Consider the following 23,253-nt stretch of genomic DNA (forward strand, 5'->3'; position numbering starts at 1 on the left):
TTCGATTAGGTGCGCGGAATCTTGGAGAAACGTAATGTGACATTTTGGCATGCCAGCATGTGCGGTTCAGTGCCATAAAAGTGACGTGCCCTTTTCCCCCCTTTTAACAGCTTTCGTGGTGCGAAGAAATGCGGAACGACTGACAGGTGAGTGGACAGCTCTCTTAGAAAAATTGCGCTAATCGTTAGTACCGTCTTTGAATCTATCCGCACAGTGCACGACCGTAAAAAGCCGTGGTTTCTGCCCACGCTTGAAATATCACGTAAGTACGCAACCTGATCGTTCAAACAGCTGCGCCCGGCAATAAGAGACACCTTTCTTTTTTTTTTGCGTTTTAGAAGTCGCACCACTGCGGACTGTCAGAAAAATCAACATTCGCATTCAACGTAAGTCTCTTACTTCTTGGTAATATTTGGAGGTAAATTAGAGAATTTCAGTGACAAGTTTGTATGAGCATTCAGAAGCTCTATGCAAAGTGTTGATGTCCCTTTCGCACGAGTAGATTCTGTGAATTTATCATTTTATAAACAAAAAGTTTATTGGGAAAGATGAAGGTTTATTTATAACATATATATATATATATATATATATATATATATATATTACGTGACTGCAGGTCAGGTAGTGAAAAAAATATGTTCCTAAAAAGTTTAAAATAGCTCCCGTTAAAATTGTACGCTGTTGATTGTGTCTTGTACCACAAAATAAAACCCATAGTAAATCATTCTAGATTATTTATTTGCATAAGTACACCCAGCCACGTTAAATCTTTACCACAAAATGAACTTATTTTGTAAGCCACTAATCATTGATATTCATGTTCGACACATTGTGTGCTTTATTTGTAATTTTGTCTCATGCCTCCACTCATCCGACAACCCTTCAAGGCTGCCGCACGTTCAATATATATATATATATATATATATATATATATATATATATATATATATATATATATATATATATATATATATATATATATATATATATAATATGCGTGCTTTAGCGGCCGTTTGCGTGGTTTCTCCTTAGTTTCGGTTGTTATGTGAGGCATCTTTAAGCTTGTAACTTTAATCCAACGCCAGTGCTAATGCTATTCCAGTTTTTTTTTATTATTATTATGAGGGAAGGGAGAGGAGTGTGAAATTTCCAGACTTAACGTTCTACCCAAATATTTTAGGTCATTGTTTATTTTCCTATAGTAACGCACTCTGGCGTTTCAAAATGTCAGTGTCAGTTAACAATCAGGCGATCATCATATCGGAGAAAAGGAATCCTTGCGATGCTTCTTAACTTGGTGCGTATACGCGTTACAACGCGGAATCTGTAAACTGATCAGTCCACTTTGTCTTATCTTGCAGAGAGAAGACCACTAGGAGGCAACGAATCCGGTAAGACTTCGAGGCGAGCTCTCAGGGGCATCTTTTATTCACGGCGTCGTCAAACGGTGGCAGGGTACCCTTTCTTTGTCGGGAAGAGGGTGCTAATCGCCTTTACTTTGGGGAAAACGAGGATGGCGGAGCGACAGGCGAGAACGTCAATATTTTGCGCTGGAGGCTTAACTTTCCGTATGTAGAGAGAACAAATAGTGCTTTTGAGACGTTAAACACCACGAATCAATCAATCAAATCAATCAATCATGTAGAGAGAAGAGTAATCTAAAGTAAAACAACTTCTGGGGCAACTAGTATGTACCCAATTACAAACTTGTGAGCGAAACGCTAATGCATTAGTGGTGGTCTGATGTGGTGATTATTACCAGAACAAGGACACGTATGTCGCAAGGAAGGCTAATGAAACGCACTTAACTATCTGTTGCTTTTTTCTGCATTGGTAAGTACATTGAAACGCATGCGAAACAATATCAGGGCGGCGCGCAGTGATTACCTAACAAGCAATCATGGAGACGACGTACCGATAGCATGCGCTCCATTCATCAAAGCACACTTGTGTTTTCACTGCTGACTCGAAGGTGCAGATGGACGTGAAGTGCTGATGGTCCACGTACTTACATTGAAGTGCACGTGAAAGAACCCCAGGTGGTTGAAATTTCAAAAGCCCTCCAATGCGGCACCCATCATAATAATATCATCGCTCCGGGACAAAAAAAGACCCACCTTTACTATTATAAAGAACAAGCAGGCACACGTGTCATCCTGTACTGTCATGGTATTATTACGATTAGCACTAATTGTAACAGTAGTGATATTATGTCAATATGCTCAAGTGCGCAGTAATAATAACTCGTGAGCTGTACGTTCCGAAACAGGATATGATTGACAGACGCCGTAGTGAAGGGCACCAGAAATTTCGACAAGATGAGGTTCTTTTAACATGTACCTAAATCTAAATGCAAGGGCCTCTATAGCATTTTCGAGTCTATTGACAATGCAGCCGCCATACTAAAAATTTGATCACGTGACCCTAGGGTCAGTATTCGAAACCCTAATCACTAAATACTATGGTGGTGGTAATTAAACAGACACACAAAGAAAATAGGCAGGGAGCATACTGACAGATGCCCCCGAGACGAGCAATGAAATAAAATAAAAAAGGAATGGAAAGATTAACCGAAGGCCTGAGAACAGAAAATATGAACAATAAAGCAAGAACGCGACTGAAATTCAACGGAAGTCCAAGTCGGTTTCATAGAGAAAACACTAAGCACAATGTGCCTAAAAACAAAGAGTGCAAGCGGGCCTAAGGACATAAACTACTGGTGGTTTAAGCAGCAGAAAAAAAAGTTATAAATTCATATGACATTTTTTGTATGTTTTCGTGAGGGCCCGCGTAGAGAAAAATATCTTGCGCTGCAAAATTGTTCGTAAGAGAACGTTGCATCAGGTTGTGATGCTGAATATATCATTACCTATTATTATTATTATTATTATTATTATTATTATTATTATTATTATTATTATTATTATTATTATTATTATTATTATTATTATTATTATTATTATTATTATTATTATTATTATTATTATTATTATTATTATTAAAACAAAAGCGACTATTAACAAAATGTTATGCGAGTCTGGCCCTTGGTTAACAAAAACAGCCTAATTGCATTCAAAGCGAAAACAAGTGCTTTATGGTTTTGGCAGAAGTTGAGTCTATTTCGGAGCTGCACTGTCACAAATTGGGGCTCTTAATGTAAATCAGCAATGCCATAATGCGTTTTCACCGGAGAGGTACTTCAAGGCCCCAAAGCATTATTTAGCTTCAAGCAGTTTCTCAAAGTGGCCGCAAGCCTTTTTCGTGCAAGAGGTACGGTCATAATCTGCGATTTGTCTTTCTGTGCTGCAATCTAACAGGTTCGACGACGTGTGTCATGGGAAGCCTGTCGATTCTGGATGACGTCAGTCCTGGAGGGATCGATACCGCTGCCAACCATGTCAACTTCATCATGCGGTCACACTGCAACTGCGAATTCCTGCACAAAGGTGATTTTAATCTTCGCTACTTGTGGCCTAGAAGCTATTCACATCGTGAGCTAGTAGCTTGCGTGTCTCTTACAGAAGACGGTAACCCTGGCATCGTGTAGTGTGCAAAATACGAAGTCTGGAAACATTAGCGCTATATGATTGACACGCGAGATAATACCGAGAGATTTGTAGTATCACACTGTCGTAATCGGCTTTCTTGCTTGGTCGGGATATTCAGGAAAAAAAATATATTCTTAAAAGCACCTAAATGCAGGAAGTACTCGCTTTTGTTGCACAAGAATATCAAAGAATTATCAGACTGCTCATGTGGTATCGTTGTGTGACCACAACGTCTACTTGTGATGTCTTTGCTACTATTTTTCTTTTGCTAAAATGCGTACAAACTGCACTGAGAATCTATCCAGACATGGTAGTTGTGCCAAGACTTGTTAGTTATTCGCAAGAATCTGTCCTTAATATTTTTGTTTGCATTCTGAAGACGTTATTTCTTTACAAAGTTTGTCTCATGGCCTTGCACTTCACAACGCTGCATGGTGTTGTATACTATCCGCCTTGAATGCTATTTACAATCACTTATTTATATATTTGGTCCTCACTCACTCACATAAGCGATAATTATTTTTAGAAACACTGAAATGCAGTTCTTAACTAATACACTACAAACCACAACTCATTAGATAATTCTACATCATTCAGCTTGAAATATTTGGCTCCCCTGTAACAACATGGCAGACAGAATGCCATCTCGCAACAGTGTTGACTGCTTTCAATCAAGTGAGGGAATCTCGTGGCGGAGTAACTGGTGCCGACTACAGCACCGCCCGCCAAGAACTGCCAGCGCAGATGGAGCGGTGGATCCACTCGGTGGACTGCCAATCTCAAAAATGGGTGATCCGGCAGCTCGAGGGTGCCCTGGCCAGGCAGAGGGGAACAGGAACTCGTGACCCGCAAGCGCGGGGCACGAGAACCCAAGTATCCTCTGTCGGGTCAGGTTCAACCCTCGAGTTCTTGGCCCAGTGTTTCTAGGGCTGCATAGACTAGAACATTAGAAGGGTAGACCGCGCCCTGCGAGGCTGGCACCTACCACACGCAGGATCCTGTGAATAAAGTCTTTTCTCTCTCTCTCTCTCTGTGCCGACCTCCTCACCCTGCGCAGACGCCGGCTACGCCGTGCTGCTTAGTGACAAGCCCATTCCCAGGACGGGCAGGACCGTGCACCTCGACGAAAGCTTCACGCTCGCATCGCTGCCAGATGGCGTCACCAACCTGACGTCGTGCTCTTCTCGTGCTGCGGACGAGGCCGACGTCATGCTGGGAGACCAGCCGCTAGGTGGCGGCCAGAGTCCACCGGTGGTCGCGGCCCCAGCACCACCGCTTGCGCACAGTTGTCCTGTGTGCCACAGCGAGCTGGAAGCTGACCTCTACAACCCAATATGTGGAGCCCAAACTGGTAAAGCTATTTAGCAAATAATTGATATAACATTGAATTGTGTGAGAGTTGCACGCCCCGCCATCCTTAGGCTGCAGCCTACGTACCCACAAAAAGAGGGCGAATAACTCTTCGACGAACAACACTAGTTATTAAAATTGACTCGCAAAAAGTGGCGCCATCTGGAAACATTGTAGTGTAATTCAAGCTGCGTGCCACTGAGCATGTAGGTTCGCAGGGCGATTCAATATATTACAATGCCACCCATGACTCTCAGCTGTCACGGTGGTCTAGTGGTTAAGGCACTCGTCTGCCGACCCGCAGGTCGCGGGATCGAATCCCGACCGTGGCCGCCGCATTTTCGATGGAAGCGAGAATGCTTGAGGCTTCGTGTGTTTATATTTAGGTGCATATTGAAGAACTTCAAGTCGTCGAAATTTCCGTAGCCCTCCACTACATCTTCTATCATAATCGTGGTGATTTTGGAGGTCAAACCTATCACTTGTTATTATTACCCATGAGTCTTCCACGATGGACGGTGTTGCCAGACGATGTATGAACTCGTCGTAGCTTCGAGAATTCAGTCGTGTTTGACGTGACTCTGTCAACGTAACACAACGCGAACTGGCTACTTCTTCGTCCCAGCTTAGCATAGTATGTTACCGTCGACACTGGCAAAGGATTTTACCCTGACCATCTAAGCTATTCTTGCTATTACAGTAGAGATAGCGAATTATGCAATACGGAAGGAAATAGTGCTATAAAACACGCGAGACCATAAAAGGGAGACGATGAAAATGGGCTATATATAATGATATGCAGTGAAACTCGAGTGCATCGTACTCGAGTAAATGTATTTATCCTTAATCCATGACTATTTTAAAACCTGGCGATTACACAACGTCAATGCACGGAAATTTTTACGGCTACACCAAACAAAAACAGCCGGACACTTGATATACTGCTAAAACTACACTTGAAACACCCAGAGAAGTTGGCTTTTACTTAGGAAAAAGACTTATCCTCACGCACCCTGGAGAGTGGGTGCTGTTACTAGGGAGGAGGAGGAGGAATAAACATTTATTGAAACGGCATAGGCACCTTGCCGAGCGAGTAGAAACTACTACTTGTCATTGCCTGCATTTCCCAATGACTTCTCGTCGTGACGTCCTTCAAGGCGTCGCGCAAACGTTAGGCTAAAAGGAATGATTACTGTAAAGTGGAACAGCCTGGTTGCTCTCTCCAAGGTTGCCGACGATCATCATCGTTGAACGTAGATAAAAAAAGTCGGACGTACCAGCTGCGTAGATTATCTAAAGAAGCACGCTGACTATGACATCGAAAATCAATACTGACTTTACGGTCAAGGCTTCAAGCACCTGACGAGTACGTGCAGCTGCGTAGCATGTTGGAACGTTGTTTACGTCAATACCGTATTTTCTCTTTTCTAATTGCGCCCTGCATACGAACCACACCCGCAACTACAGATAGCGGAAAAATAATGTCAAAAAAAATCACAATCCGCGTATTGGTACGAAGCCATGTTTTCTGCATTAGCTTACAGTGGTACCGTGAAGCTAACTTGCGCTCCGAAATACGACACTATTTTTAATGCTTTGCATTGAATTGTGGGATGTACTGAAGTATTTGCCTCTTCTTTAGGAGTCAGGATATGTGTGCATTCGATTGTGTAATGAACAATGTAGCCCTACAGTACTGCCTTTTGAACATTTTCATTTCTATCCGGGTGGTCCATCGTTGAAAATCTCGAGTATTATTTTTCTCTGCCTTCTAATGCAGTAAAATTAGTTTAAACAAAATGCTCGGCTACGATAAGTGCTATCTGGCGTCCACCTAGCACGCCAGAATCTTATAGAAAATTGTTGCTGTCAAAAACACCGCGAATCCTTGCTAATGTCTCCTTTTGTCTTAGGCATTACCCCTACTGCTTCTCGCTCAAGCCATAATCGATTAATCTTCTACGTCAAAAACGGGCGCTTACACATTGTCGCTTCCTAGTTTGAAAGCCTCCTGAAGTTTCGCGCGGGCATTACTGTGTGAAAAAACAATATTTGAAACCCCAAACAAAATGATAAAGTGAATGCGTAGCGCGGAGAGATTAGCGTTAAACGTTCTCACACGCGCTTACTAAGCAGATCGAAAACAAGAATTTCGTTTCACTCTGTTGGTTCGTACACCTTGTTCTCAAGTATTTGTTTTCTTACATGTCTTAGCTACAAAACTAACTCATGCAGCAACAAAGTTTTACTGAACGGCACTGCATATGCAGACGCTTATGTATAAATGCTGCGTCCTACATGTGGAACGACACTCATAATATTTATTATGAATATGAAGATATACAACAGTTTGAACTTGTTAAGTATAGCACCAGTAAATCAATTTACTTCGAAGTTCTTTGCAATTAATGCCCCACGTCGTAAAGAAAACAAGAGACCTTAAATATGGAAACACAGAAATAAAAGGATCAAGTCGGAGGCTCATACATTAGGCCTAATCAAGATACAGTAAAATATCCAGTGAAATCTGCGCGTACATTTTTTTTACTTGACTGTCCTAATTTGCTTTATTTAGCACTTGTTTACGTTACTAGTTCAACATTAGCTCAGTTTTTCTTAAATCGCGCGAAACATAGAAAGAAGCGTAACGTTCCATACTGCTGCATGGTTTTTGAATGTCCACGCCCTTTGTTATAGCTATAGTCAAGTCAAGGCTATGGGCTCGTGTAGGACGCTGTGAAACTAAGCACAGACCAGCCGGGCTTTCTTAACAATATCAGCCGTTCTGATTTCTCCGGCGGCCATCGTTACGCCAGGACACTGCATTTACGCTTCCTTCTTGATTTAATGCGCGGCCCCGCAAGGCCGACGCATTGATTTCCGGCCAAACGCCTTCGTCGCTCTCCAGCCTATTTCGGACCAGCTGGGGCCGAAGCGGGAAGATGCAAAGGACAGGCTCGTGCAAACAAAGTCACGCATTCAGAAGTACGCCGCATTCACTTATCTAAGGCCTTTCTCTAATAAAAACGCCCTGAATACACGCAGTCGTTTACAATTCAAAGTCGTGCTCTCCACAAGCTGCTGCCGTATTCCCTTCCCTGCAACCCAACCACCATGCACCTCCAAAAGAAAATGAGTGGGTTGGTTCCTAAGAATAGGGCCACTGTCAATGATAATACTTCTTGGGAGAAATGTGGACTTCTCTTTTGTCTCTAGTTTTCAGAGTTCGCAAGAAGCTATAGCAAGTAGACGTTGCATGTTTGGTGGTTGTGTCACGGTGGTTATGTTCATGTGGAATCCGAGTTTCACACCCTTTTCTCTCTATTACGCAAACCAATTACGAACGTCATGCATTGTGCTATACACTGCAAGTACACGAGTACTTTTTCACTGTTACACAAACTGATTACGAAGGCATTGCGTTGTGCTACACATTACAATAACAAGAGTTTTTTTTTTAATCTTTTTGACGAGCCCAGACTTGCCACGTACATGTATGACTCTCTTAAGAGACACCTGGACCCTCTTTGAAGATAATTCTATATTAGTCGGAGAATCCTGAGATACGGAAGAAAGCTAACGTGTGTCGTTAAGCAAAGTCGTATGCCTGAAGAGTGGGGAGTTGCCCAAGGAGCGTGCACATATATATATATATATATATATATTGTACCGAAGCATAGTGGCGCCAGCTCTTGCCTCAGGAACTGCGACTGTCAGTTTTCCTCCTGGGCGTGGTTGGAACGGCGAAGCATGGGGGAAGGAGACCGAAGACGGGGTGAAGGAGATCGACGTCGGCTGAAGTCTGGTCGACGTGAGCGGGGGTCATGCGAATCAGGTGTCACATGCGATTCTGATGGCCGAGGTATGTTGCCGGAATGCTGCACATCATTAAAATAGAATCCACGGCGACGACAGTAGCGCGCGACATGTCCTGGAATACCACAGTTGTAGCAGATGGGCCGGTTATCCGGAGTACGCCAAGAGTTGGCAGGTGCTCGAGGTGGTGGAATGGGCCGATTTACCGGATAAACTGAAACTGGTGACCTGTAGTAGTTGGTGGGTGGACTGTATGAAGGGAGTGGCGGTTGGGCAGAAGGTCGGCGGACGGCTTCTGCATAAGTAAGCGGTGCAGCCACTGATATTGGGGATGTGGGCGAAGGGAGAGCCTCGGCAACTTGCGTCTGAATAGCACGGCGAAGTGAATGGTCCAGTGTTGTGGGGGTCTCGTTGATGGTGGCGACAAGAGAGAGCTGTCGAGCAACTTCCTCCCGGATGTACTGTTGAATTTGAGGCATTAACACGCTGTAGTCGGGGCCACTGCTTTTGCACTCCAAGGCCGAAATATCAGCTGTCTGCGTATTAGCGCGACGTGTAGAAACTCGTTGCTTGCGCAGCTCATCGAAACTTTGACATAACTGAATCAAGGCCGTGACGGTCTGTGGGTCTTTGGCCACAAGCATATGAAAAGCGTCGTCATCAATGCCTTTCATTATGTTCTTTATTCTGTCAGCCTCCGTCATCCTGTCATCAACTCGCCTACAGAGGCTGATCACATCCTCAATGTAGCTTGTGAAGCTCTCACCATTTCGCTGAAATCGTCCCCGCAGTCCCAGTTCAGCGCGAAGCTTACGCATGGCTGGACGACCGAAAAACGAGGTGACGGCCTCTTTGAAAACCGACCAGGTGGGGATGTCGGCTTGGTGGTTGGTGAACCATAGGTTGGCCAAATCCGTCAAGTAGAAGATGACGTGAATCAGCTTCGCAGGGTCATCCCACTTGTTAATCGCGCTGGCATGCTCGTACTCTGCCAGCCAGTCCTCGACATCTTGATCTTCAGCGCCGTTGTATACTGGTGGGTCACGCAGACGAAGTACACCAGAACACATGACGGGTGGCAGCGTGGAAGAGCCTTGTGGGGGATCGACGCGCTCGGTCATCGTGGACTGAGATGGTAGCTTACGGCTGCGGAGCTCCAGGACGTTACCCAGCACGTTTCCACCAAATGCAACGAGCAAGGTTGCGTAAAAACACAGGTTATTATTCCAGAAACGTTAGCCGCAACAAGCTGGTACAGGCAGGAACCCGGCAAGCACGAGCCACACACGGACGTCAACGTCTTCTTTCACGCTGGCACAGAGCTGGCGCCACTATGCTTCGGTACAATATATATATATATATATATACTGATTGGTATGTCGCGTTTCACGTCCCAAAACCAACATATGATTATGAGAGACGCCGCGTAGTGGAGAGCTCCGGAAATTTCGACCACCTGGGGTTCTTTAACGTGCACCCAAATCTGAGCACACGTGCCTAAAAGATTTCCGCCTCCATCAGAAATGCAGCCGCCGCAGCCGGGATTCCATCCCGCCGCCAGCAGGTTAAAAGCACACTAGCTTAGCCACTAAACCACCGCGGCGGGGCCGAATCTTAGAAACGGTAACTACAATAAGATGATGAAGAACAAAAACAGAGGCACATGTGGAGGTATATGCGGGTGGGCGTTGTCATTACAAACTGCCAATTTCTTCTCAAAGCCACGTAGTCAACAAAGCTTATTGCTTTCACACCTACATACTTTTCACACTCAATTTGTTCTCATAAAAAAGAACTACGAAAAGCATGAGTATTGTAACTTCCTTTTCTGTGTTTGTACTCAACTCATCTTGAAACTTGTCCAAAGACAACATGTAGAAAGCAAGCTAACGCATTGCGTTCGAAGGTGAAACTGCATTTTATGGAAAACATGAATGCTGAACGATAAGTTGAATTGGCCTATTTTGATGTCTTTCCAGGAGTCGTACGTAAGTAATGCACTCTGAAGCTTAAGACTCGCTATAGGGCTCTATGAGTTTAATTTTCTCGCGGAATCATTCACAAAAAAGCATTTCTTTATAGTTGTTTTTTTATCTTCCATCCCCCCTTTTGCAGTTGTTCGAATGCTGTCCCTGAATCCAGCAGCCACAGGTAAGTTTATTCCTCGCAACTTATACGTTTAACACTATATAAAAAACATGTACATCAGCCACCGCTCACTATTGTTCGGTTAGTTCTCGCCAAAGCCTCCTTCTATTTGTTCATCCCTGACAAATATGTGCCAAATTGAAAAAAATAAAGCGAGAACATCGTTCTGACGTCACTGCAACTTCTTTTAGCGTTCTCTTTCCCTTCATTTCAAAGCTGAAACATATATAAAAGTAAAGGCCCTCGTCTAAGTGGTGTAATAGAGCTTGGCGTCAAACGAGGGAGGGTCATTTATTCTGTCCGGAGAGAGCAATTAATCACGACCTTTCAGGAGCAGCGGCGGGTACCGCCACATTTTGCTAACGTGTGGAGAAGAAACTGTGGCGGCTACGATATGCCGCGACACACACCCCTGTTCATGCGTCACGCCAGGCTACCAAACTGCGCTCGGCAAAGTTTATGCGCGAATCAAAGAAAGACAGACAAAGCCTGGTTATATAAGTATTCGGCCGTGTTCCAACGCTAAAGAAGAGCATACAGAAAGTACGTTTCCTTTCTTTTTTTTTAAGGTAGGCATGAAAGTAAGCGGCCATATTGACGATTGAGTCTTTTCATATAAGGCTTTTTTCGGTCTACAAAATAATGTTAATGTGTTTGTTTGTCAAGTTAAGGGAACGTAAATCATTGCATATTGAGGTTTCAGTACGTGACAAAACCAACTAGGCCGTCTTTTCGTATTACTGCAGTAAATTATTGTGTTGTTTGTTTTTGTGACAGTTTACAGATTGGGATTGGCAGCGGACAATCCATTATATATATATATATATATATATATATATATATATATATATATATATATATATATATATATATATATTGCGCTTGTGTTGTATTCTTCAACACAGGCGCAGAAGCCACAAGCAGCGCAGAACACGCGTCTAATAATCATGATGATTACAATGATTTTTATGTATACAGATGAAGCGAATAGTCAACACTCACACTATTTCTCCCCTTTTGCAAAAGAGGGCAGCAGGTTAGAGAGGGTGGGACGCCGAACATATCGTTTCGTTCGAGATACATGAGCGATCTCGGTCCTGCGGTGACAACGATCAGGAACCGCATTGGCAGGAGCGACGCGATAGTTTACATCAGATGTTCGTTCCAACACGATGTATGGACCGAGATACCTGTGAAGGAATTTTTCACAGAGCCCAGTTGCACGAACAGGTGTCCACAGAAGCACTTCGTCGCCGGGGTGAAACGTAACAACCCGTCGTTTAGCATCAGTACCAACTTTCGTCTTGTCCTGAAGTGTAGCGGTGTTGGCGCAAGCAATTTCGCGGCAACGGGCAACGCGAGCAGCGAACTCTTCTGGTAGAGACTAAGGTGGATCAGAGGACGTGGACAAAAGGTGGTGTCCTTACAGTTAATATATATATATATATATATATATATATATATATATATATATATATATATATATATATATATATATATATATATATATATATATATATATATAAGTCTTATTAGCTATATCGGCTATAAGCTACATAGAAAGTTGAACAGACGCTGCAAAAGGGCGCACGACGTTGAAATAATCGGGTGTTTCCAGATATATTCTCGCTGGCTGTCTTTTCTATTTCCTTATTTATTATGCATACAGGTCCATCAGGCATGAACATTGGGAAGGCGAGAATCGTACAGTCAGTGAGAGGACCGCAGGACAAGATCGGGAACACGCTGATCTACACCATGCCACAGAACTGCAAATGTGACTATGTGACCAAACGTAAGTATAGAGAAATGTGTTGTCCCACTACGTGCACTGTGAATACGTGGTGCACTACGGGACTCTGAAAATGTCAAATGAGCGATGTGGTGTTGTGCGCACGGAAAGTATACTAGTCAACGAATAGCAAAATCCAGTAACCACTTCGCGAAGTCCTCGTTTCTCGTTTTCATACTGCATACGTTACGACGAAATACTGCAGGTAAAAGTAGACTTCATCTATAGTAACGACGCCAAGAAAGGCGGTGTTGTAGCAAGGCGCGTATGAAGAATCGGTCAATTTACTGCTAGCGCGAACCCTTCCGACCGATGACCGTTCCGACCGAGACGATGACTGAGGCTTTGTAGCAGTCTCACTTCTTTTCAGTCGTTGTCTATTTTACTCTGTTTTCTTTACGTCATATTCTTCTACGTGTACTATGCTATACAGTTATGTAGTCGTGTTATTTCACAGACAGTTTATCAGCCAGTGTTAGACAGAAATAAAGAAAAGCGAGTGCGTCAACTGCCTGGCTCTGGCTCTGCATAAGTACTGCTAAACTCTTTTCAGTTATCCCTCTTTATTTTCATTTATAAGTCAGTTTTCATGAAATCACAAGAATACAGCATTTTTTTACGGTGGTACCATTGGTTTCTTACAGCATCCAGGCAATACTTCGTCTTCACGGGACAGCTTTCCAGTGCCCCTGGAAAGCCGACGCACGTGCCGTTCACGGAGCAGATGCACATCCTGGCCTACAGCTACAGGAACGCCCGACTTCTGCATGACGCCCTGTCCGCCTGTCCAAGCACTTCGATCGCATCACTTGGCTCAATACAGAAGCGAATGGACGGCTACGCGGTGGCTGACCAGGCTGAGTATGCCGGTAGTTACGGGGGCGCCTCTGGTCCTCTCTATGGTTCAGGCGCCGGTGCACCACACCATTCCAATCCAAAAATAGCGGCTGGATACGGCCCATACGAAGCGGTAAGGTCAGCGCCCGCGAGTCATGGAGCCCCGAGCTACGGAGCAGCACCGTCTTCTCAGAGTCATGGCGGCATTGCCTACTCAACGACTTCCGGCAAGGTTCCTGCGTATGGTCCAGCATCTGCACCCGGCAGCGCTGTTCGAGCAGCAGCCGTCGCTTATGTGGCCCAGCCTTCACCTCCCGCTTATGGCGTAACCGCATCGCCAGGCAATGGCTACGCGCAATCGTCTTCGAATTACAATGACGCTATGGCCAGTCACGGAAAGTCGGCAGTAACCGCTAGTTCCGCTCCCTCTCCAAGCTATAGCGGTGGTGGGGCTGTCGCTTACATGCCCGCAGCGCCAAGCTACGGACGCCCTCCTGCTCCTTCTCACAGTAACGCGCCTGCTTCGGGACAGGGTGTGCAAGCTCAGCCTTCCAACTATGGTCCCGCCCCTCAGCCTACTTACTACAGCGGATCGGGCCCGACATATGGTTCTCACATTCAGGGATCCTCGTACAATGATGATAACAAGGGAGCCGCAAAAGCACCAGGTTACGGGCCTGCCCATGCTCCCTCTTATGGCGCGACAGCTGGTGGAGGTTACGGCTCGGCAAACGCAGCAAACTACGGTGCTGCTGGCGCAATGCATGCGCCCAATCACGTGGCCCCTGCCCCAAGTGCAAGCTACGGTGCGGGTGGACATGACGGCGCATCAGCCTCATTGTACAACCAAGGAGATGGGGGTTACGGCACTGCAGCACCTAGTTATGGTTCGGGTGCTCCTAGCTCTTCAAGCTATGTTGCAACCCCGGCAGGAAGTCATCATCCAGCAGCACCTAGCTATGGCCCATCCAGCTACAACTCTGTTCAGCAGAAAGCGCCCATTTATGGCAGCCCCACTCCGGGCTATGAATCTCCATCTTCTGGAAAGTATGGTTCAGGCATGGCTGCCAGTTACGGATCAGTGCCTTCTCCGGGCTACAATAATGCTCCTACTTACGCTCCAGCTTCTAACGCCGGCTACGGTCCGCCTGCTGCCGCTTACAGTAATGGTGCTTTGCCTTCATCTGCAGATTATGGATCAGGGTACAGGCCTCCAGCAGCAGAATATGTTAAAGCTCCTTCACCAAACTACGGGCCACCTCCTTACAATGTAGGTAAAGATGCAGCTCACGAAGTCACCGCATACGACGGCTACAGGGACGTTACTTACGTTCCTCCACACGGAATGACCGAGTATCCGCCGTCGGCCTACGAATCGCTGTACCCGACATATGAAGACTATGCCACGGTAATATCTTACGTTCCGACTGATCCTTCTGAGCAAGATTACTATGCTGGCAATCAGGACTCGCGTGGTAATGCAGGTTATGATTCAAACAGTGTGACCTACTCTTCTCTACCATACTCTGCTCCGGTTTACGCAGGACCAACCTACGCTCCTCCGGCATACACAGTTGCTCCTTCGTCCTACGGAGCTAATTTTGGATACGACTCTCCGTACGGCACCTATGCACCTGCCACTGCTGGACACAGTGCGCAAGCCTTAAAGGAAGTTCCTTCAAGTCCGGCTTATTCTTCGGCACCGCATAATCACCCTAAGCTTCCAATGTACAACCCACCTCCACCAGCCCCAGCTAATGCTCCTCCAAGCTATCCCTCCACCGGTAGCAGAATGCCTACCTACAGTGGCGCAGCTGTGACCCAATCATACGGTTCCGCTTCGCAGGCCGCATCGGCTGTCTCGTACTCTCCACCCTCGTACGCTGCAGCGCCAGCCTATGCTCAGCCAGTCTCGTACAACACCGCTGGTTCTGGTTCCTCGCCTTATTTCCCACCGAAGTATCCACTGGCATCCAAGCCGTCACTCGCTTCTCCAAGTCAAATGTACCCCTCTCCTTACAAGCCACCTGTTTCATACACAGTTGCGCCAGCTGCACCCGCCTATGCGGCACCGCAATCATACGGCCAGGAGGTGCATAAACCATCCACTGTCAGCAAGCCAAGTTACATAAACATGCCAGTGTCTGCTCACACTTATGGTCCTCCGCCTCATTCTGCTTCATCGTATGGTGCAGCAGCGGCAGCACAGGGCATGACCTACGTCATGGCAAGTTACGGAAGCAGCAGTCACACAGCGACAGCGTCTGCACCCACCTACACCGCCCCTAAGCCAAATGTTCCTCCGCCACAATATGCTAGCGCGCCAGCTTCTGGTAATGGCAACTCCTATAATCCAAGCACATATTTTACAACGGCGGGATACTCAGGACCCAGTGAACACGATGCATCATATGGCATGGCTCCCTCCTACCGGTCACTGGGTAACGCTTACGAACAGTCGAAAGGCCGTAACCCTTCCTACAATGGTGAGTCGAGCCCTTCTTATGCCGCTCCAGCCTATGGCACAGATGACACACAGCCATCTTCTTACGACGCCTCTTCATCACAGGCTTATACGACGTCTTCTTACGGATCTGTTTCTTACACAACGCAGGGATCCAATGCTGCTTCCTACAGTGCAACTTACGCTTCCCCTGCGCACAGTGGACCAGCTTATTCCCAGCCATCGAATTACGCACCGACAAAAACTGAACCAGTGGCTCCTTTGGGACCTGCAGAATATACGGGAGCGACACACGCTCCCCCGCCGCACAGTGCTGCTTCGTACAGCAATCCGAGCTACAGTGCTTCGAGCGCACCACCATCATATTCAGCCCCATCGTACTCAGCTTCCAACACCGCGCCAGCGTCCGCTAGCCAAGCCTACAATCCTTCATATGGTGCAGCTGGCGCGGCGATGCCGTCCTATGTCGGTTCACCGTCGGCATCCCCAGTGGTGTACAGTGGCGTAACACTGTACAGCGCTACCATGTCACCTCAGGTGTATCCTGTAGTTTCATACGCACCGCCTGCTTACGTTGCCCCCAACTACGCCCAACCGTCGTATGCTGTTACCTACGCTCCCCCTGCATACGCCGCACCCACGTACCATGTCGCCACTGCCGCTCCACCTACGTATAGCCATCCATCCTACTCACCTTCTTACGCTCCTCCCGCCTACTCTGCCCCAGCCTACGCATCTATGCCTACCTATGGGAGTGCCCCACAAAAACCACTGTACCAAGCTCCAGCATACATTACTGTTACTTACGCTCCGATGGCGTACGTTCCTGGTCAATATGATCAGCCGTCATACACGCCCCCTGCCTACTCAGCACCTGTGTACCCACCCAACGTCCAGCCTGGATACGCCGCTGCAGCGTATCCAGTTCCCGCTTACGCAAACCAGCCGTATTCTCAACCCAGTCCACAATATACTCATCCTTCATACAACCAACCACAACACGGTGGCGCAACCTATGCCCCACCAGCATACAGTGCACCATCTTACGAAGCTTCGTACGCGCCACCAGCTTATTCGGCCCCTTCTTATGTTCATCCTTCGTATAACATGCCCGCCAATTCAGTTTCCTACGCACCTCCAACGTACGCTTCTCCCCAGTACCCACAGCCCGCTTATGGCAGTGTATCTTACACACCTCCGGCATCACCAGCAACATATTATTCTAAACCAGTGCATACGCAGCCATCGTACGGCATCCCCAGCACACCTATAAGGTACAACGCACCAGTTTCTGGTGGGCCTGCATATGGCCACCCTGCGCACATGGTCACAGCCCAGCACGCTCCTTCATACGGTGGCCACGGAAATGCAGCGGCTGCCCCACACAGTTATCTTATGGCACATCCTCCAGCCCCAGCCTACGGCGTCAACGCTGGTCAAAACACCGCCCACAGCAAACCCTCGTATCCTCGCTACCCACAGCAGGCTGTGACGCTGTCTTACACTTTGCCAGCACAACCGCTTCCACCTTACTACTCTCCGTCATATGGCAAGCCTGTTTATGGTGGCCCAGCAGATGCTTACGGGCCAACTAAACTGATGTATAGTCCCGCGCCTCAGCAAGCGCCTGTCCACAGCGCCACATACGCACCCGCTGGTCCTCAGGCAGCTAATTCTTACGGGCAACCACCTACCTATGGCTCAGGCGCAAATATGCACGTGACATCAGCGCCGGCTTCTCATTTCCTTTCATCCTATTACGCTTCCGAAATCCCAATAGGTGCAAACGGTGGAAATGGTGCTTACGGGGCCCCTGCCGGCGCTCCTACGTACCAGAGTGGTGGTGAAAACGACGGATCATACGGACAAGGGGCGTCTCAACATGGGGCGTACACCACAGTGTCATACACTGCTTCCGTACCGGCCTACGAGTCCACGTACACCACCTACTCCCCATCTGCTCCACCACAATACGCAACGGACGCCACACCAAGTAGCTACTCACCTTCGTACACAACCTACACCGCACCCACAAGCCAGTCGAGCTATACAACCTACGGTTACTCCCCGTCGACTCACACAACGCACTCTACGAACCACTATCAACAGTCTTACACGACTCACGCGACACCGGCGGTATATTCCCCGGCTACAACGATGTCACCGGCGTACTCTGGCCACTCGGACCCTGACTACCAGCCTTCTGTTAACGGCGGGCCCGCGTCGTATGGTGCCACCTACCCACCCACAGTTTCCGCGGCTCCCAGCTACTCTCCGCCCAGCTATTATCCGCCTGCCAGCTACTCTGCTCCAGCCGATTATACTACTATGAGCTACTCAGCGGCCACCCACGCGCCCCAGGGTTATATTTCTCCGAGTTACCGGCCGCCCACGTACTCGGCTCCTTCGTATGGTGACGTCAGCCACGCTCCTCCGGGCTTCGTCGTCCCTACTGCCGGCTATCCGCAGGCTACCCACGCGCCACCCGGCTACTCCGCAGCTAGCTATTCTCCACAACCTTACTCGGCACCTCCACACCCCGATCCAAGTTATCATGCCACTGACGCCCCAGCTGGCTACGCAGCAGCCACACAGATGCCTTCACCCTACTCAGCCAGTGTCTACACAGCAGCCACTCACGCTCCTGCAGCCCAGCCAGCACCTGCTTACTCGCCTTCAATGGCTGATTATCGACCTCCAGCAGCCGACTATCCGCCTCCGCCTCAAGTGCAGCCCGCCTACGGCAGATCTGTCCACCCTGAGGCCTTGACGCATTACGCCCCTGCGAAGACGATCGAACCAACGTACAGCCAAGCTTACCCCATGGGCTCGCCGGACGTGCCACCGTACAAACCAAGGTGTCCTCAGGCCTCTAACACGTGCCCCATTTGTCCACCGGTTCTGCACAAGGAGCTGCTCAAGAACATCTGCAACTATGACCTCAGTGAGTGAAGTGCTTCTTTTTATTGCAATAATTAAGCTTACTGTTTTCTTTGACGGGTCTCTTTTGTCAACTGTACTATGATCAACGAAAGTACAATTACGGCGACAGAGCAAGAGAAAGCTCTTTGATGAAGTGCAGGTATTTTTCTCGCGTAAAAAAAAAACTCTAAAAGCACGTCCATAGTTATCTTATATTGTTTTATTGTCGCATTAATGAAGAAATAAATAGAAACATCGGGGACAGAAAGGGCCTACAAATAAAAGTGCCAGAAAGAGTATAGGAACCCTTGAACATATTTTATCGCTGAATAACAGTTCAGACAAAGGTTATTATAGTGATGTAAACAGGTTAAATTTGGCAAAGTAATCAATTGTACCAATATTACACTTTTTGGACATCACATGGTCTTTAATGTGGAGGCGTAAGGCCTATACGAGAAGTAGGGAGAGCGTGCATTAGGTGACAATCTCTCCATACCCCGGCCATTTAAAACAGAATCTGCACCTGAATTTCCGAAGCATCGCACTTACCTCAGTAAGCTTTGGTGGTCAGTCGATGACAGCGTAAGTCGTTATTGGTGAATGTGGCGTCCTGACAAATATGTCTCGCGATTAGGGGAAAGCTCATGCAGAATACGGCATTAACTAAAGGCGAGAGTTTTTTTTTTTTTTTGCAACGAAGCAACAAATCTCACTAGTAATTCATATTTATGGGGACGTGCATGTTCGCTCATGAAGGCACGCGAACGTTGAAAAATATATTCGCGCCCCCCTGCAACTCTTTCGCTTATAACCACTCCTGGCAGGATGTCTTTTTTTTTTTTCATAATTTCGAATTTACCAAAGTGTTATGATCGCTTCATAGACAGGCGTTCATGCCAGTTTTCATTACTCAAAAGTGTATACTGCGTGTTGTGCTTTCCACCTGGCGCCCGTATTCATAAAAAAGCTCCTACACAAGAATCCTCCGAACGAAAAGATTTTGGTCATTCCTGATACTATGTATGCCTTTAAATAAAGTGCCCACTAAATTTCAGGAAGAAGAGCAACTAAAATCGTTGTAAATTTCGTCACAAATTTTTGCTGATTTTGAAGTTTATACAAATTGGTTCCCCAGAAACTCAGTGGTGTTTAGCCTTTGAGGACCACTCAATGTAGTGGTAGCTAACCACTGAAAGTGTGCCTGCGGTGGCACTTTCCTGTGCGACATTACTCAATGAACAAAATTGTTTTCGCTTCGAAAAACAAATCGTTTTTTCAATGCTGCAAATGTTAAATTGTCATAAACTTTCAAACCGGTGTACCCCGTTGCGAAACCTGTGTACCGGAGCGTATTAATATAAGGTTGATGTTGGCTATATGCTATAGCGAATGGAACACTGAGTGAAGGTAACCCGTCTAGGACAAGCGTGCATTTCGTACGAAATGCTTGGTTAATACAGCTCGTAAATTATTGCGAAAGTTTGCCATATATGTTGATTCCTTTCCCTAATTTTAACATTAGTTGTACAAAATTGCAGGTGTTTTGTTGTTGTTTTTCAATCTTATTCATAACGAACAATCTTACGCTCATCAAACAAACCACTCTATATAGTGAGAGCGCCTGCATTCACAAAGTCTGGATTCCCGAGTAACACGTAACAACAAGTGCCAATCCACAATCCGGCAAGTATATTTTTAGCAAGTGGGCCAAGCTTCTCGAGCATTTCGACCCTTCAAAGGAAGAAAAAAGACCTTGTAAAATTTGAAAACGGCTCACAAATGGCTTTATAAAGAAAATGTTCATCGAGCAGTTCTTTTTTTTTTTTTTGCAACTGACATCACTTCGCTGGCGAATACCACTGGCCGCTTATATTTGCCATCATGGGCCAGCATTCCAAATAAATGTTACTAAGCTAGTATAGTTAGCAATACCAATTACACGTAAATCGTGTTGTTGAACGTATATGTTTTTGTAGCCGCTGTCTCTGTCAGGCAGGACTTAAGAGAACGAAAAGATTTGCGGTGCCTCCAGTAAAACAGAGACGAAGGCAAGTCCATCGCTAAAATATATGTCGATTCATTCGGCTCACAATTTACAAACGCCTAGCATCATGCGAAAACAAAGTTAGACGTTTCCTAAACGCTGCACACAATTTACGTTCTTTTTTCTACTCCGTTATCTTACCCTGATTCTTCGTTACAGTTGCTGAAACCGAAGTGAGCTATCCACCACAAGCAGGAAAATGTAAGTACAATTGTAGTCGCTTATGACAGGTTGTAGTAGCTCCTTGCGTGCAGTGGTTAGCCATGAGTGAAATCTTAATGTACTGCATCAGTAAACATTATCACACTGCTTCTATGTAGCGTATGGAGGCCTTTGCTCGGAAATGTGCGTCGGTGAAGTTCTCCATGGAACAGCCTCCGTCATGGATAAGATTCGTTTCTCCGTCAACAAGTACTGTTCCTGCAATACCGCATCTAAGGGTAAGTTTGTTTGTTTACTTTCGGGCGAGAATCAATTAATCTCGTAGCCTAGCTCCTACTTATAAAACGTCAGCCAGACGGCTACATAGCAATATTTCTAACCAAATTATTCACATGTCAGCTATGGTCAGTGAGTCTATCACACACGGGACTAGGTTCAGTCGATATTGCTATATAAAGCAATTCTTCCTGATGTCAAACAAATTACAAGCTAAATGAACCGGTCATAGCAGATATTATTGATGGAGATGTTTGTGTATACGGGTCCAGAAGCCGAATCCACAATGTCAAGAAGATAAATTTTGTATTTATTGAAATCAACCAGGTTTTGTGCAATAGCGTGAATAATCAGTTCCAGGAGGCTGTTGAAGAGTTGGACGCGCGTACATCTAACTCACTAAAAAACGCGAATTAGTTGGATATATCACATCATTTGACGAAGAGCATCGAAAAATTAACCGTATTTTTTCGGTGCAAATTTTGGTGCGTGAATCGCCTTCATGACGCTATTTTACAATAATGCAAAGAAGATGGCTTACGGCAGTGTACGAAGAATTTTTAACAGCGAAGCACTCCTTGGCTGAGAACTTTCACGTCTGGGAACACTCGTAGATTGTAGTGGGATTCACCCACAGAACGTGGGTAAGTCCCACACTGACTCTCATTTCTCACTGATCCAGCAACTCATCACTACGTTCTCTACTGCTCCCTCCACTCCTCGCACTACATTCGCCCGCCTTCACGCCTGTTGATTCCCCAAATCATCGCACTTCCGCTTGCTTCAACGCCAATGCACGCCCCTAGTTTCGTTGTTTCATCAATGTCCGATAGGTGTGGCAGGCTGAATTTATTATATAGTTCATATTTTTTGTGGTTCGTACTTGTAGATGCAGGTTATGTGAAGGCGTGAGTTGTGAGCGAGAAAATGCGGTATCTATGCAAACAGCGACTGAACACAGTAGTACGCAATCCTACGCGCTATTTGGGCATCGGAAGCCTCTCGCCGGCCTTAGACCTGGTGTAGGCGCGGTTTTTCAATGCCATATTGAGCCTGTTGGAGTGCTGTACGCATTATTCTGTCCGTCCCTTTGAGCCTGCTTGTTGGGATGCCGTACGAAGTGTCGACGTCAGACTTGTTCGTCTTCAACTGTGCTGATTATCACCCGCGACTGCGCAAAGAAAGGTAATTAAGAAGTGAACGGCAACGCTGACCGATCTACGACTACGACGACAAGGAAACATGGGAGAAAACGCTCAATGACAAGCGATAGTTTCTACTCGCTCTGCCTGGTGCCCTCTTTATATCACTCTTCCAAACACCTGCGGGAAAGTCCCCTTCCGTGAGGAAAAGTTATTTCTTCGGAAGAAAATCCAACTTCTTGGGGCAGTTCGCACCTCCCGACGTTCGATATGTGAGGCGTTCCGGTTATTTTTGTGCGATGTAGCCGTAAATATTCTTAAACGTTGAAGGTAGAGCAGTACGTTGTTCGAAAATGCTTCTATATAATGAATAACTTGACTTACCCCAGTTATATACTGCGCGGTTTGACTGCATAGCAGAGAGGACAGGCCTGAAAAATACGTAATAAAAAGAGAGCCATAAAAACGCGTAATTTCTTATCATGTAGTTTTACGGCGTAATGAAGCTTTCAGCGCTGGCGATTTTTACTGTATGCAAGTAATTGCAGAGCCATAAAAAGTGACGTCATACTAAGTTTATATAATTAAAATTTCCACTTCGTTCACTTTTTTTTTCAACCCTATTTATTGTATCAGCAAAATCATTGTTTATATTTATTGGCAACGTCCTTTTCTTTCACCCCACTTTTTTCGTGCATGAATTTCAGCGAAGGGTGCAGGCGATGTTCTATGTAGGCAAAAATGTGAAT

The 23,253-nt window shown here is 46.2% G+C and overlaps 2 protein-coding genes across 3 annotated transcripts in view; one reads left to right on the plus strand and one right to left on the minus strand.

The window, feature by feature from the left end:
- The window catches only part of LOC142807537 (neo-calmodulin-like), a 134,773-nt gene that overhangs the window by 53,498 nt on the left and 58,022 nt on the right, over positions 1 to 23,253 (minus strand). The window lies entirely within an intron of this gene.
- The window catches only part of LOC142807353 (uncharacterized), a 93,291-nt gene that overhangs the window by 39,586 nt on the left and 30,452 nt on the right, over positions 1 to 23,253 (plus strand). Inside the window, exons 9-19 of one of the 2 annotated variants that reach the window (XM_075891342.1) lie at positions 111 to 146; positions 215 to 262; positions 339 to 386; positions 1,362 to 1,391; positions 3,318 to 3,446; positions 4,606 to 4,899; positions 10,830 to 10,865; positions 12,532 to 12,657; positions 13,299 to 18,899; positions 21,084 to 21,125; positions 21,245 to 21,364. In XM_075891342.1, coding sequence (XP_075747457.1) covers positions 111 to 146; positions 215 to 262; positions 339 to 386; positions 1,362 to 1,391; positions 3,318 to 3,446; positions 4,606 to 4,899; positions 10,830 to 10,865; positions 12,532 to 12,657; positions 13,299 to 18,899; positions 21,084 to 21,125; positions 21,245 to 21,364 — 6,510 coding nt within the window. The remainder of the gene's footprint in view (positions 1 to 110; positions 147 to 214; positions 263 to 338; positions 387 to 1,361; positions 1,392 to 3,317; positions 3,447 to 4,605; positions 4,900 to 10,829; positions 10,866 to 12,531; positions 12,658 to 13,298; positions 18,900 to 21,083; positions 21,126 to 21,244; positions 21,365 to 23,253) is intronic. The other variant, XM_075891343.1, reaches the window with a different exon arrangement.

This window comes from Rhipicephalus microplus, chromosome 1 (assembly GCF_043290135.1).
Source record: "Rhipicephalus microplus isolate Deutch F79 chromosome 1, USDA_Rmic, whole genome shotgun sequence".
In the NCBI taxonomy this organism is placed as follows: domain Eukaryota; kingdom Metazoa; phylum Arthropoda; class Arachnida; order Ixodida; family Ixodidae; genus Rhipicephalus; species Rhipicephalus microplus.